Source organism: Mesoplodon bidens (assembly GCF_964165515.1).
Source record: "Mesoplodon bidens genome assembly, chromosome: 13".
Classification (NCBI taxonomy): Eukaryota; Metazoa; Chordata; class Mammalia; order Artiodactyla; family Ziphiidae; genus Mesoplodon; species Mesoplodon bidens.
The window spans coordinates 1,148,044-1,161,154 of NC_138169.1; the positions used below are offsets into that span (position 1 = coordinate 1,148,044).

Here is a 13,111-nt window from a genome sequence, read left to right on the forward strand (position 1 = left end):
ATGGGGTTGCAGGGAGACCTGCAGACACACTTGGACCTCTGCCGGCACGTAGGACGCACGTGTGGGAAAGGTGCGTCCCAGCTTTGCAGGTGCTTTTTTTTTTGAGGGGAAAAGTTTAAAACATTGTTGTCGAACACACGCTGAACTAGACTTTGAGGTGCTTTTCCAAAGGTAACGTTTAAAAGGGACGTGGTGTCGTTGTCACTAAGACCTGCAGCCTCTGCTCTCTTTTCTCGGCATCTTTATCTCTTTTCGGCATCCACAGATCCAAATAGGGCTCTGAGTTCATGCTATTGTGTCTCTTTTGAAACAGCAAAACTTCTGAATGAAATGCTTTAGCACTGCTTTTGTGGCTCATGAGCCATGGTTTACTGTAGATACATTTAAGTCTAAAATTACAGAAAACCAAAACTCAGAGAAGTGACGTGTCCTGTGACTTGCCATTTTCATTAACAAAAGTATAAACGAAGCCACTCTGAGATGTTGAGTGTTGCTCAATTCTGTCCTTACCAAAGGCACAGGGTAATTTCTGGATATTTGCATGGGGCCAAGAGTCTGTGCTGACAGACAGGAACGGCTCTGGAGCAAACACCAGCCCTGGTTGTTTGGCTCGGGTGCCCTGTGTGAGCTGCAATACGCAGGAGACAAACCAGACCCCTGCCCGCCCACCCCAGGTACCCGACACCACTGCCCCACCAGGTCCCTGCCCACGACGACTTTCCTGGTCGGAGAATCTGTCTGGCGGGTTGGGGGGGGCACCACCCCCAGGCCACTCCCCCTCCCTGTCTGTGCTCCACCCAGCTCTGTTCTCCGGAAGGCTCTGAATTCCCAAATTCCCAGCACAGGCAGCCAGGGCAGCCAGCCGAGGACTGGGAAGCTGAGGGTGGGAGGACTCATCCTGGAGGGCTGAAAACCGACAGTTCAAAGGGGGCCCACCCCTCATTTCACAGGGAGGGGAACCAGGGCCCAGAAAGGCCCGGCGGTCTCCCCAGATGCCCCGCAACAAATAGAGTGACCTGGGACAGTCTGAGGGTGAGGGCCGTGGGCCCTGAGGACACTCGTCCTGTAAAATCGCAGGGTCCAGAGCTGGAGACCAGAGGGGACCGCTGCCGAGGTTGGCCCAAAAGAGAAGCGAGGAGAGATTCTGAGCGCGCTAACCTCAGAGACACTCTTGTCTGAACCAATAAAGGGCTCGATCGTTCCCCAGAGAAAGGCTGTTGAAAATACATCTTCCACTCAGTGATAAAGAGAAATTTGCTACCAAGCCCTAAAGTGACACGGAGGACCCTCAGCTGCATATTAGGAAGTGGGAAAAGCCACCTGAAAGGTGACACACTGCACAGCTGCAACCCTGGGACAGTCTGGAAAAGGCACAGCCATGGGGATGTGACGGAGTCGGGGTCGGGGTGGGCGGTGCCAGGGCTGGGGGATGAACAGGCGGAGCACAGAGGAGTTTCTGGGCAGTGAAACGACCCCGTACGATTCTCAAGCGTAGGTACACTTCGTACATGTGTCCAAGCCCATCGCATGTACAACGCCAAGGCCGAACCCTCATGAAACGGTGGGCTTTGGTTTATAATAATGTATCAAAATCGCTTAATGGATTGTAGCAAATGCATGACACTAAGATATTGATAATGGAAACGGAGGCGGGGCAGGGGCATGTACGGGAACTCTCTGCACTTCCTGCCCGATCTTGTAAACAAAACCCCTCTAAGAAAAAAAAAACCCTCTAAGAAAACAATGTCTATTCATGTTTAAAAATCCGTCTGGATGGAGAAAGCCTGGGAAGGGGAGGGGCAGGAGCCCTGCAGGGACTCCACGCCCTCTGGGGCCAACAGGCCACCAGCGATGGCCAGCACTGGGCGTCTGCTGCTGCTCTGGTTGCTGCCCGCGACCCTGGTGACGACGCGGGGGAAGCACCTGCCACAGTCCCACAGGGTAAGCTACACGTCCCTGCCCCCCGTCGCTGCACGGTCCAGGGCTGCCCGCGCGCAGGCCCGGGGGGACTCCCGGGCTCCCAGCCCGCTTGCCTGCCCCGGGCTCTGTGCTCCCTCTTCTGTCCCCCGTCCCGCGCCCAGCCTGTGAGCACGTCCGCCTCCCGAGGCTCTCAGGCCCCCAGGACGGCCGACTCCTGACTCACACCCAGGCCCGGCGCCGAGTCCCCAGTCCAGTGGCCCCTGCGACCTGGGACAGAAGCCGCTCCAGGAACCCGGCGCGGGGTGGAACGGCAGGGGCGGGGGAGGAGGAGGGGGAGGAGGGGGCAGCGGGTGCCGGGGTGACAGTGACCAGCTCGTGTGCGTCGTGGTGCGACAGCAGAGACGACGCGACCCGGCTGTCCTGGGGGCTGTGTGTCACCTCCCGCTCCCCTCGTCCTGCCTGGTCCGCAGCGGCCCCTGCACAGGAGCAGCAGGGAGGACTCGGCGCCGCGCGGCCCCCTCCCCGGGGCCCCCCTGTCTGCTTGGTCTCTTCCTCTGTCCTCCGGTCTCACCCGCTGGGCCGCCCCGACCCTGAGCCCAGACGCTTTATTTTCAGCCCTTGAGAGCTGGAGTCACTTACCCAGGACAGTAAACGTGGAACGGCTCTTGGGGACCTTCAGTAGTTTTGCGTTTGTGAAGGAAATTTCTGAGAGCCAAGCGGAGGGCCCCTCACAGGTGGTGGGCGGGCGGCAGGCCTGGGCTTCAGTCCAACTCCTTGTTGGCTCTGTGATCCTGGGCAAGTCACCTACCCTCTCTGAGTCGCAGCGTCTCACCTGTAAAACGTGAGAACGTGGGGAGGGGCCTGGAAGCTCATCCGTGGCGCCCCTCCCTGCCCGCTGCTCGGCCGCGCACAGCCGCCTCCTCCGCCTCTGTGCCTCAGTTTACCCTCTGCCTCCCTCCCCTGGATCTCCATCTTCTGGACCCCCACGGTCTGCAGATGTTCCAGAACAGTGTCAGGCGGGCAAGCCAAGTTTGCAGGGTGGGGGAGGACACGGGGCTGCGGCGGGCACAGGTGGGTGAGCCTTGACTCGGCAGGGCATCGGGGAGGCCTGCGAGGAGTACTCAGAGAGTGCCAGAGCGGCTGCTGCGTCACCAACAGCCTGAGTCCCCAGAAGTTCTGCAGCCCCCAGACCGTCTTCCAGCAGTGCCTGTCCTGGCAGAAGGTGTGCCCTGCCCGGGCCGGCGAGGGGCGAGGGGCCGGGGAGGGCGGGCCCTGGGAAGGAGGGCGGGGGGCCTGGCAGAAGGGACCAGGTCTCCTTTTCCCACAGCCGAATGGGCACACCTGCCTGGACCACACGGAGTGCCGGAGCGGCTGCTGCGTCACCAGCAGCTACGGGCTGCAGACGTACTGCACGGCCAAGACCATCTTCCTGCAGTGCGTGCCGTGGTGCAAGGTGAGGCCAAGGACCGCGGGGCGGGAGTGGGGCGCCTGCTGGCTCTGACCGCTGTCCCCAGCCCAACGGGGACTACTGCACAGACCACAGCGAGTGCCGCAGTAAGTGCTGCATCCAGCTGAACGAGGTCGGCCCCCACCGCTGTGTCCCCCGGAGCGGCGTCCTGGTCCAGTGCCTGCCCTGGGCGAGTCCCAGAACTGGGTCCAGCCCGCCTGTGGGGCTAATTCCAGCGACTGGCCTGAGGGCGGGCGGGCGGGCGGGCAGTGACCTGGAAGTGGTGTGTCCCCTCCCAGGAGAGGCCGCCAACTGCCTCTGCAGACCGGCCTCCGTTCCCGTTTCCTGAAGCAGAGCCCGGATGAGGCGTCAGAGAAGGACACAGGTCACGGGGGGGTGGGTTCTCAGGTCCATCAGGGTTGCAGCAGGACAAGGCGCTGGACGCCCGGTGAAGGCTCAGCACAGCGGCGGGGGGCGGACCCGCGGGATGGGGCAGCACCGGGACTAACTCCCGTGGGGCTGGACGAAGGGAAGGACTGTCTCGGGGGCCGCCTCCTCCCCCACCATCGCCTTCCCCAGAGGAAGGAGCTCAGTGAGGCGGCCCCCCAGCACGCAGGACCTGAAGACACCACGGAGGACGGGGGGGAGGTGGGCAGAGGGAGGTGGGGCACAGTGACCGGAGGGTCACGGCGAGCGGCTGGGAGACGACACTCTGGTGCCCGAGCTCGGACGCCGGGACCCGTGACTTCAGTCTGACGGTAAAGGTGTGTCTGAGCCCGGAGGTTGAGAACCAGAGCTTTCTGAGCACGCCCACCTGGCCCATCAGCACCCAGAGCAGCAGTGGGTGCAGCAGGTGCCACGACAGTGAGTCCACGGGCGTCCCAAGGGTGTTGGAGACAACCAGGCCGCTCCACCGGCGGCCTCGCCCACAGGTGCTGTCGGTCCTGAGGACAGTGTGGCCCTGACAATCCAGCTGCCTCGCAGGCTGCGTCTCCCTGTGCGTTTCCTAATTCTGCTGTGTCTTCTAGTGACTTGGACCCAGTCTGTGCCCTGGAAACCTGCCTGGACCCCGAGCCCCACATGTGTTCAGGCTGCTATTCCCGGGATGATGAAAACCTGTAGGTATTAGATGTCTAGCTGTGAACTCCTGAGACCGCCTGCATCCGGGTGGCCCCTACTGGAACCTCGAGGTGATAACTTAGCATCAGTAAACCTCCCGACTGAGTGAGTGTCTCTGTGGACGTGGAGACACCGGGTCTCAGCTCAGCGCCGTCCTAAGGAGCCCCTTAACCAGAGACCAAGTCTCCCCAGAGGAAAGGGCAGGTGCAGACACGTCCCTCCCCCGCAGGCACACACAGGTGACTGGTCACTGCAGGTAGAAGTCATCAGTTGGCCTTTCCAACTGGAAAGGCTCCCCTGACCTTGCGGGCGCAGTGAGGACACTGGAGCCGCTAAAGACCCCTGGCGGGAGGGGGCCTCCTGCTGGTCCCACCTTTCCCTGGAGCAGAAGTCCGGCTGATCTAGAAACTGTTCCCTCTGGTGGCTTCTCGGGGCAAACACCAGAGCCGCTCCTCTGAGCCCAGAGTGCCAGAAATTTAACTGTCACCTTCCTCTGTGCCCAGCACCCACCCTGCAGACACCAGGCTGCCTTTCTGGGCTCTGCTGAAACAATTCTCCGCCCCGTCCCTCCCCCCTTCTCCCGGCTCCTGCTGGGCTGGAGGTGACTGTGACAGTACGTGCAGAGCGAGTCATGAGAAGCCCCCCCACCCTGACAGTGCGAACAAGCCAGGGAAGCCACAAAGTGTAGTTAAAAAAAAAAAAAGAAAGAATAGAGTTAAACGTAAAACATAAAACCGTAAAGTATGTAGAAGAAAAAGAGGAGAATATTCTCATGATCGTGGATTAGACAGAGGTCTTAGTCATGAGCAAACACCACACGTAACAGGAAAATGAGATAAACTGGATTTCATAAAAATTAAAAACTTTTGTTCTGTGATAGACACTGTTAAGAGAATGAAAAGACAAACCACAGACGAGAAGAAATGACACATCTGACAGAGGACTCGGATGCAGACTATACAAAAAACTCTCAAAACTTAAGTGAAAACAACCCAATTAAGGGACTTCCCTGGTGGCACAGTGGTTAAGAATCCGCCTGCCAATTCAGGGGACACAGGTTCGAGCCCTGGTCCAGGAAGATCCCACATGCCGCGGAGCAACTAGGCCCGTGAGCCACAGCTACTGAGCCTGCGCTCTAGAGCCCGCGAGCCACAACTACTGAAGTCCACATGCCTAGATCCTGTGCTCCGCAACAAGAGAAGCCCCCCGCTCGCTGCAACTAGAGAAAGCCTGCAGGCAGCAATGAAGACCCAACGCAGCCAAAAATAAATAAAATAAAAAATTTTAAAAAACCAATTAAAAACAAGACAAAAAATTTGAACAGACATTTCACCAAGACAATATACAGATGGCACAGATGCACGACAAAGCTCGTCCACCATCATTAGCCCCGAGGGAAACGCAGAGCAGGCTGAGGTCCAGCCTGTGATTAGACGGACCGAGGGCTTTCAGGCTGCAGAGCCTGGAGCACCCACAGCGGACGGGACGCGGGCGGCCTCGCGAGCAGCGGGGGGGGGCGGCCGCGCACACACCCACCGGGTGCGCTGAACACCTGTGTCGCACAGCGACCTGCTCAGGCTCTTGATCCTCGCTCCCGACGCTGCTGCGTGAGTGGACAAACGTGGTGCATCCCCGGACGGGAGGCCCCACCGCCTGAGGAGGAGCAGCCTCAGAGGCCACGCCCACGAGGTCCCATCCACGCGATTCTCCAGGAGAGGCCCAGCTGGGCCCGGGCAGCTGAGCGGCTGCAGGCTGGGGGTGGCAGGGCCTCCGGGGGCGACGAGAGGCGAGGCCCCGGTTGTGAGGGCTGCATCAGTCTGTGGCTTTCCTCACGGCTCGCCCGACTGGGGGAGACTTTTACTGGCGCTCGTGAGCCCCACGTGAAGCGCATCTGGTGGAGCCCTGGGCACGCTGGGGTGTTTGAGCCTGTGCAGCAGGGAAGCAGGATGGACGTGAGGAAACAGGCGGCCACCACGAGCTGAGGCCCCCCCGCGGCTGGCCGCCTGGCATGCAGGGCTCTCGGGGAGATGGGCACGGAGTGGACGCTTGGACCAGCCCTGGGGGGATGGGGTCGCCGTGGGTCGAGGTTCGCCGCAGGGCACCCCCCTCCCCCCAGGGTCCTCTGGGATGCCGAGTGTGCAGGAGGCCGGGCAGCTTTCGGGCTCCGTCCAGCGTCTGCCACGCCACCCTCTCCCCGCAGGCCACCACTAGTCCACTTTCTGTCTCTGCGGATTTGCCTGCTCTGGGCGCTCCACGGAGACGGACTCACACGATCCGGGGCCGCTGTGGCTTCCTTCACGGATCACGACGCTCTCAAGGCTCATCCACGCTGTCCAGTGAGGCAGGACTTTGCTCCTTTTGTGGCTGAAGAACATTCCACCGAGTGGCTGCAACTACACGCTGTTTACCAGCGCCCGCGAAGGCACACTCGGGCTCTCTTCATTGTTGACTCTTCTGAGTAAAGCTGCTGTGCACATTCTTATACACGTTCTCTGTGGACACAGGCTTTTAATTCTCTGGGCCTGTATCAGGAGTGGGACTCTGGCTCATACAGTTACTCCACGTCTCACCTTTTAGGAAACTGCCAGATTGTTCTCCAAAGCGCCCGCGCCCTGTCACACTCCCACGGGCACTTTGCGAGGCTCCCAACCTGCCCACACCCTGGACAACGCTGCTTATGGTCTGTCTTCTTGGTCCTGGCCATCCCGGTGGGCGGGAAGTGGATCCCAGAGTGACTGCAGCTCGTTCTTTAAAAACAACAAAACAGGACTTCTCTGGTGGCGCAGTGGTTAAGAATCCGCCTGTAGGGGACACGGGTCGAGCCCTGGTCCGGGAAGATCCCACATGCCGTGGAGCAACTAAGCCTGTGCGCCACAACTGAGCCTGTGCTCTAGAGCCCAGAAGCCACAACTACTGAAGCCCGTGCGCCTAGAGCCCGAGTTCCGCCAGAAGAGAAGCCACCGCAATGAGCCCACGCACCGCAACAAACAGTAGACCCGGCTCACCGCAACTAGAGAAAGCCTGCGCGGAGCAACGAAGACCCAACGCAGCCAAAAATAAATAAATAAATAAATAAATAAATACCAACAACAACAACAAAACCGGGACTTCCCTGGCGGTCCAGTGGTCAGGACTCAGCACTTCCCCTGCAGGGGGTACGGGCTCGATCACTGGTTGGGGAACTAAGATCGCGTATGCCCGCCCGGCCCCGCTCCCGACAAGGCCAAAAATAAATAAATAAAATAAAAACAGCAAAACCAGAAGGATCGCTCTCCTTAGCTCAAAATATTCTGGAGACTCTGGGGTAGAGGCGGGACCTTCGCTGTGGCGCAGGGTCCCCCGCACGGCCAGCAGTGTCCGAACTTGTCCCCGCCTCGTTCCCTGAGGTCCTGCCCACCGACCCCTCCCTCTCCGGGAGCAGGTCTCGCGCCGCAGGGCCTCCCGGGATCCACCCGCAGAGCCACGCGGCGCCCGCAGCCGAGTCCGTACTCAGACGCCTGGTTCTCAGCGGGACCCCGGCCACCCTAGGGCCGGCCCCTCCGTGTGTCCTCAGGTGCGGGGCCTTCCGACGCTGCGGACGCTCCGCCTGCTTCATGGTGCCTCCGCTCCTGGGGCGCTGGGCCCGCCGCGCGGGCGTCTTGGGCGTCTTGCCTGTTCTGTTCTTCGATGCACCCACAGCGGCCCCACCCGCCGGCACCCCGCGGGCACAAGGGAAGTTCCGCCCGCGGCCGCCAGGTGGCGCTGGGGGTCGGCAGCCGGCCAGGCCCCGGGCAGCCCCAGCGGCTCGCTCCTCCGGGTGTGCGGACAGACCGCGACGTTTCCCCTTTGCAGCAGGAAAACAGCAGTTTGCCCACTGGCTGCCGGTCTCGCGTAGGTTGGCCCGGGTGAGCGCCGCACGCGAGGGGTTCCTGGCGGGGGGGGGACCCTCCTCGGGGATCGGCCGGAGCCCCCGCTCCTCCCCCTCCAGGAGAGCCTGGTCCCCTGGAGGCCAGGCACTCCTAGGAGAACGTGGTGTCCGGGGCGAGCTGCCCCCGCGCGCACGGCTGACAGAGCCTCGGGGCGGCGTGGACGCCGCGTCCTCCCCGTGTCCCCACGTGGTCCTGTGCCTGTTCTCAGGACGCCCGTCCCGTGGGATGCGGCCCTACGCTAACAACCTCGTTCTCAGTCACCCATTTAAAGGCCCCGTCTCCACGCAGAGTCACATCCTGAGGTCCCGGGGTCAGGGCTTCAACCTGTGAATCTGGGGGACACAGTTCAGCCCGTGACACCCTCCAAGTCGTTCTAGAAACACCATAGACAGGCGGGAAGAGCTGCCGGGCCCCAGGCCCTGGGAAGGGAGGGAGAAGAAGCGGTGGTTCACGGAGGGGCCCCGGGTGGGGTTCTCGTCTGTCCCCTTGAAGGTCCTCCGGGTCCCCCCGCGCTGGCTTCCTCGCCATCCTGGGCGGCCCTGATTTGATGGCAGACCGAAGGCTCCTCGGAGGAGGGACCCCGGGATCCACCTCGGGTCCAGGGCCGGGCAGAGCGGGAGGAGGGGGTCTGCAAGGGAGCTGGCGACAGGTGATCCGAGGGCCACTTTCCACAGGGGCTCACGGGGGTCACTCGATGGTGGTGGCCCCGCTCACGGCCCCGTCTCTGAGGCCTGATAGCTGGGCGGCCGCGGGGACTTTGCCGCGGTGCTGGGGGTCGGGGGCCACGGTCCCGGGCACCACCCTGCGGAGGGGACTTGGGTGATTCTTCGTCCAGACCAAGTCGCATAACGTCTCCTACGTCACTGGGAAGACGGGACGACCTCCTCTGCAGGCAAGAAAGCGGTCTCCACGGGTGCCCCCCACGCGTCCTTGCCCCCAAGTTCACACGCAAAATGCTGCAGACGCCTGCCCGCCGTGGGGAGCAAGTGGGTCTACAGTTTTCCTGGCTTTTTTTCTTCCCCCAAACTTTTTATTCTGTAGTCATGGAATGCAATTTTTGAAAAACTGTGGTAAAATACACACGACATAAGAATTTCCCTCTCAGCCATTTTAAGCGCACAGCTCAGGGGCATTCAGTACACTCGCAGTGAGCGACCGTCCACCACCATCTCCACAAGTTCTCATCTCCCCAGACGGAAGCTGCCCCCTCAGACCCCTGACACTTTGGCAGGCTTCCAGCGCCGAGAAAGGCCGAGCCCGTGGCCGCCCCGCCTGTGGGCGGTCGGAGCCGTCCCTCTATCCATGTGGGGAGGGATGAAGCCACCTCCCTGCTGCAGGCTCTGCCTGGTGGTCACTGCTCAGCGCGGCCTCTTCCTGCGTTAAGAAGCTCTGGCTTAAAGCCCAGTGGGTCACGAAACTATCGATAATTCCCCGAGACGCAGGGCCACGATGGGGAGACGGTCAGGGGAGGGGAGCTTCGCCCTCGGGACGAGTGGCCGTCACTGGAGAGACTTACTCCGCGTGGTCTCCCCCAAAACTCTGATGAGAAGTGACAAGAGGTGTCGGCTCCCCGGGTAGGGTTTCGGATTAAGTCTCTAGGTGGCTAATCCCCGAGGTGCCGCGGGCTGAGCGCAAGCACACTCCTGGAAGCGCTTTGTGGCTTCGGTAACGTGGCTGGAGAAAAAGCGGGCGCTTTGTGGTACTGATGCGGCGAGCGGCGGGCGCCGGTGGCTGGAGCCTCGGGGCGGCGTGGGCCCCGCAGGACCTGCAGGCAGGGAGCCCCGAGCGCTGGGAGGTTTGCTGGGGAGAAGGAGGGTGGGGGCTCTGCGTCCTGCGGGCGTGAGGGGCGCGGGAGGGAGGGAAGACCCGAAGGTTTGGCTTTTGCAGAATATAATGGAATAGATAAACCTCTGAGAGTCTGACTGACGAAAGAGGAGACACCGGTGAGCCCGAGGAACGTGAAAGACAACAGAGTCTCAGAGGAAAGACAGTTTTAAAAACTGGAAGAAGCGTGCTGTGTGGACCCATTCGCTTGATGCACCCACATTCCTCAGAGAGCAGACCCATTCCCAGGAAGATAAAAACTGCCCAAACTGTCTCTAAAACCAGGTAGTAATGCTGAAGAGACTGGTTACCCCCTAAAATCAGAAACGGTCAGTGCCCCTGCCTGGCCAGGGGCAGGCTCGCCAGGACCTCCTTGGGGGACAGATGTGGTCACAGATGAACGCAACATCCTCAGAAAGATGTCGGCAAGGTTGCCAGGCAACGCGTTAAACAGCCACGGAGACACAGGAAACTAAACCTCAACTTCCTCCTCAGAACTCAGAGAAGCAGAATAAAATCTGGTCACCAAAGAGCTGTTGAGGGACTTCCCTGGTGGCGCAGTGGTTAAGAATCCGCCTGTCAATGCAGGGGACACGGGTTCGAGCCCTTGTCCGGGAAGATCCCACATGCCGCAGAGCAACTGAGCCCACGAGCCACAACTACTGAAGCCCGGGCGCCTAGAGCCCGTGCTCCCCAACAAGAGAAGCCACCACAATGAGAAGCCTGCGCACCGCAACAAAGACCCAACGCAGCCAAAAAAAAAAGACCTGTTGGGTTAAAGCGGTCAAGTGTGCAACTTACAAAACCATTTTAAAATTGAGTGCCTGGCTCAAGGCAGCGATGGTCATGCAGGAGAGCATGGGGTTTGCTTGGTCAGACTTGGCCATTTCACAAGAACTTGAGTGCGTAAGCACAAAGGCGGTTCAGCGTCAGGACAGCTGTTTGTGCGATGTGTGACGTTATCCGACTCAAGGAGAAAACCCACACGGCCAGCTAATAGATACTGAACACCTGTGTCTGATTTAAAAATTAAAAAGTGAGCTAACGAAGAAGAAAACCTGGTGACTGAACATCAAACTACCCACTATATACGTACAGCACGTAAGTGCCAGCCCCTGGGCGGCACGAGGGGACAGCGAGAAGATGCTGGAGGACAGCCAGACTGTTCATGCCTGAAGACGACCTCCCAGTCTACCTGGAAAGTAAGAGAACCAACAGAAAGGCCATTGGAACTGGTAGGAGGTTTGGTTAGCACCTCGGTCGGGAGAGGTCCGGTTGTGTTGCCTTGATGAACAGCCCCCCGTCTCAGGGCTCTGCTCTGTGCTTTCCCACCACGAGCCCCACAGAGCAGCCCCCTTGGGAACAGTCCTGGTTGCTGAGGCCCTGGGGGACGCCACACCAGCGATCGAGCGCCCCTGCTCAGAAGCAGCTTATGCCCTTCCACTGGTGACGATGACCAGGGCGAGTCCCACAGCTCCGTCCACCCACGGGGGCCAGTGGTACGGCCCTCCTGTGCACTTGGAGGCTGGGGGGTGCTCGGCAAGCAGCACTGATGCCACAGGAAGGGAGAGAGACCCACGGCAGACACGCGAACCAGGAGCTACTCGGCACTGTCGTAATGACCAGTGCGACACGCAGCTTTACCGAAAGCATGAAACACCTAGGAGTACACACGAGAAGCTGCGAGACAGCTGAAGAGAATTAAAACCTTTACCAAGAGACAGAAAAGGAAACTTAAATACATTAGTGAAAGTCCTGGATGGATCAGGAAGGATCAACATTGTAAAAGCGTCAATTCCTCCCAAATCTGTCTATAAATCCAATGCTATCCCAATATAAAAGTGACAGGAGGGCTTCCCTGGTGGCGCAGTGGTTGAGAGTCCGCCTGCCGATGCAGGGGACACGGGTTCGTGCCCCGGTCTGGGAAGATCCCACATGCCGCAGAGCGGCTAGGCCCGTGAGCCATGGCCGCTGAGCCTGCGTGTCCGGAGCCTGTGCTCCGCAAGGGGGGAGGCCACAACAGTGAGAGGCCCGCCTACCGCAAAAAAAAAAAAAAAAAAAAGTGACAGGAAAAAACTAACAAAATTTGACAAGCTAACCCTAAAGTTCACATAGAGAAACTGTCTGCAAGAACAGCAGCACACTTTGTGCTCACAGCCTCCCCCAAGGCTTCCCACCTCCTTCCTGGGTCAGGAGGGCGTCCTCCTGGGCCCCTCTCTTTCTCTTTCACTTGGTTTACACCCTTGTTTTACTGGAATATTTCTTCCCAGTGGCTTGCAAAGAAGAGATGCAGGGAATGAATGAATGTCTGAATCCTTGCGTGTCTGATATGTCTTTTTCTTGACTGGTATTTGGCCAGGATGTTTTAAAATCGCTCCTTTAAAATGTCCCACTGCACTTAGCTTTCTCCCCCCCGCTCCCCCGCCCCAATTCTATTAGTTGGATGATGGACATCCTGGAAAGGCCGTCTAAGTCGTTCACCTTTTCTCACATTTTCAACTCACTGTCTTTTTGTTTTATCTTCTAGGGGATTTTATAAACTATAAATTCTATCTTTTAACCCTTTTATTTAAAAATTTTGACAATCATTTAACTTCACAGATGCTTCATAGGGGGTGGCACTCCAGCGTGGACTGTGGGTCCCTGGAGGTTGGTGCTGCCTTACAGACAACGGTCCCTATGGGCCACTTTCATAGACTACGGCCGTTGCTGGGTGATGTACCAGCCCGGAGGGCGCTCCCCAGTGGGCAAATTCCATTACTGATTTTGCTCCATCAAAAATCATGCCCTTCTGGGTGACACTCCACTAGAGAACACGATCCCTTGAAAAGGATGTCCCTTAGGCATGGCCTGCCCCAGAGCAGATACCAGCACTACCGTGCAGGTGACATGC

The 13,111-nt window shown here is 59.4% G+C and overlaps 1 protein-coding gene across 1 annotated transcript; it reads left to right on the forward strand.

Annotated features, from left to right (window-relative positions):
- On the forward strand, positions 1 to 3,930 carry LRCOL1 (leucine rich colipase like 1; the record flags this gene model as incomplete). The annotated part of the gene is given in 7 exon segments (XM_081252899.1): positions 1 to 48; positions 1,842 to 1,941; positions 2,082 to 2,455; positions 3,015 to 3,044; positions 3,047 to 3,142; positions 3,248 to 3,373; positions 3,435 to 3,930. Coding segments are annotated over 7 exon segments (1,056 nt in total). The 3' UTR covers positions 3,717 to 3,930.
- Between the last annotated feature and the right edge of the window lie 9,181 nt (positions 3,931 to 13,111).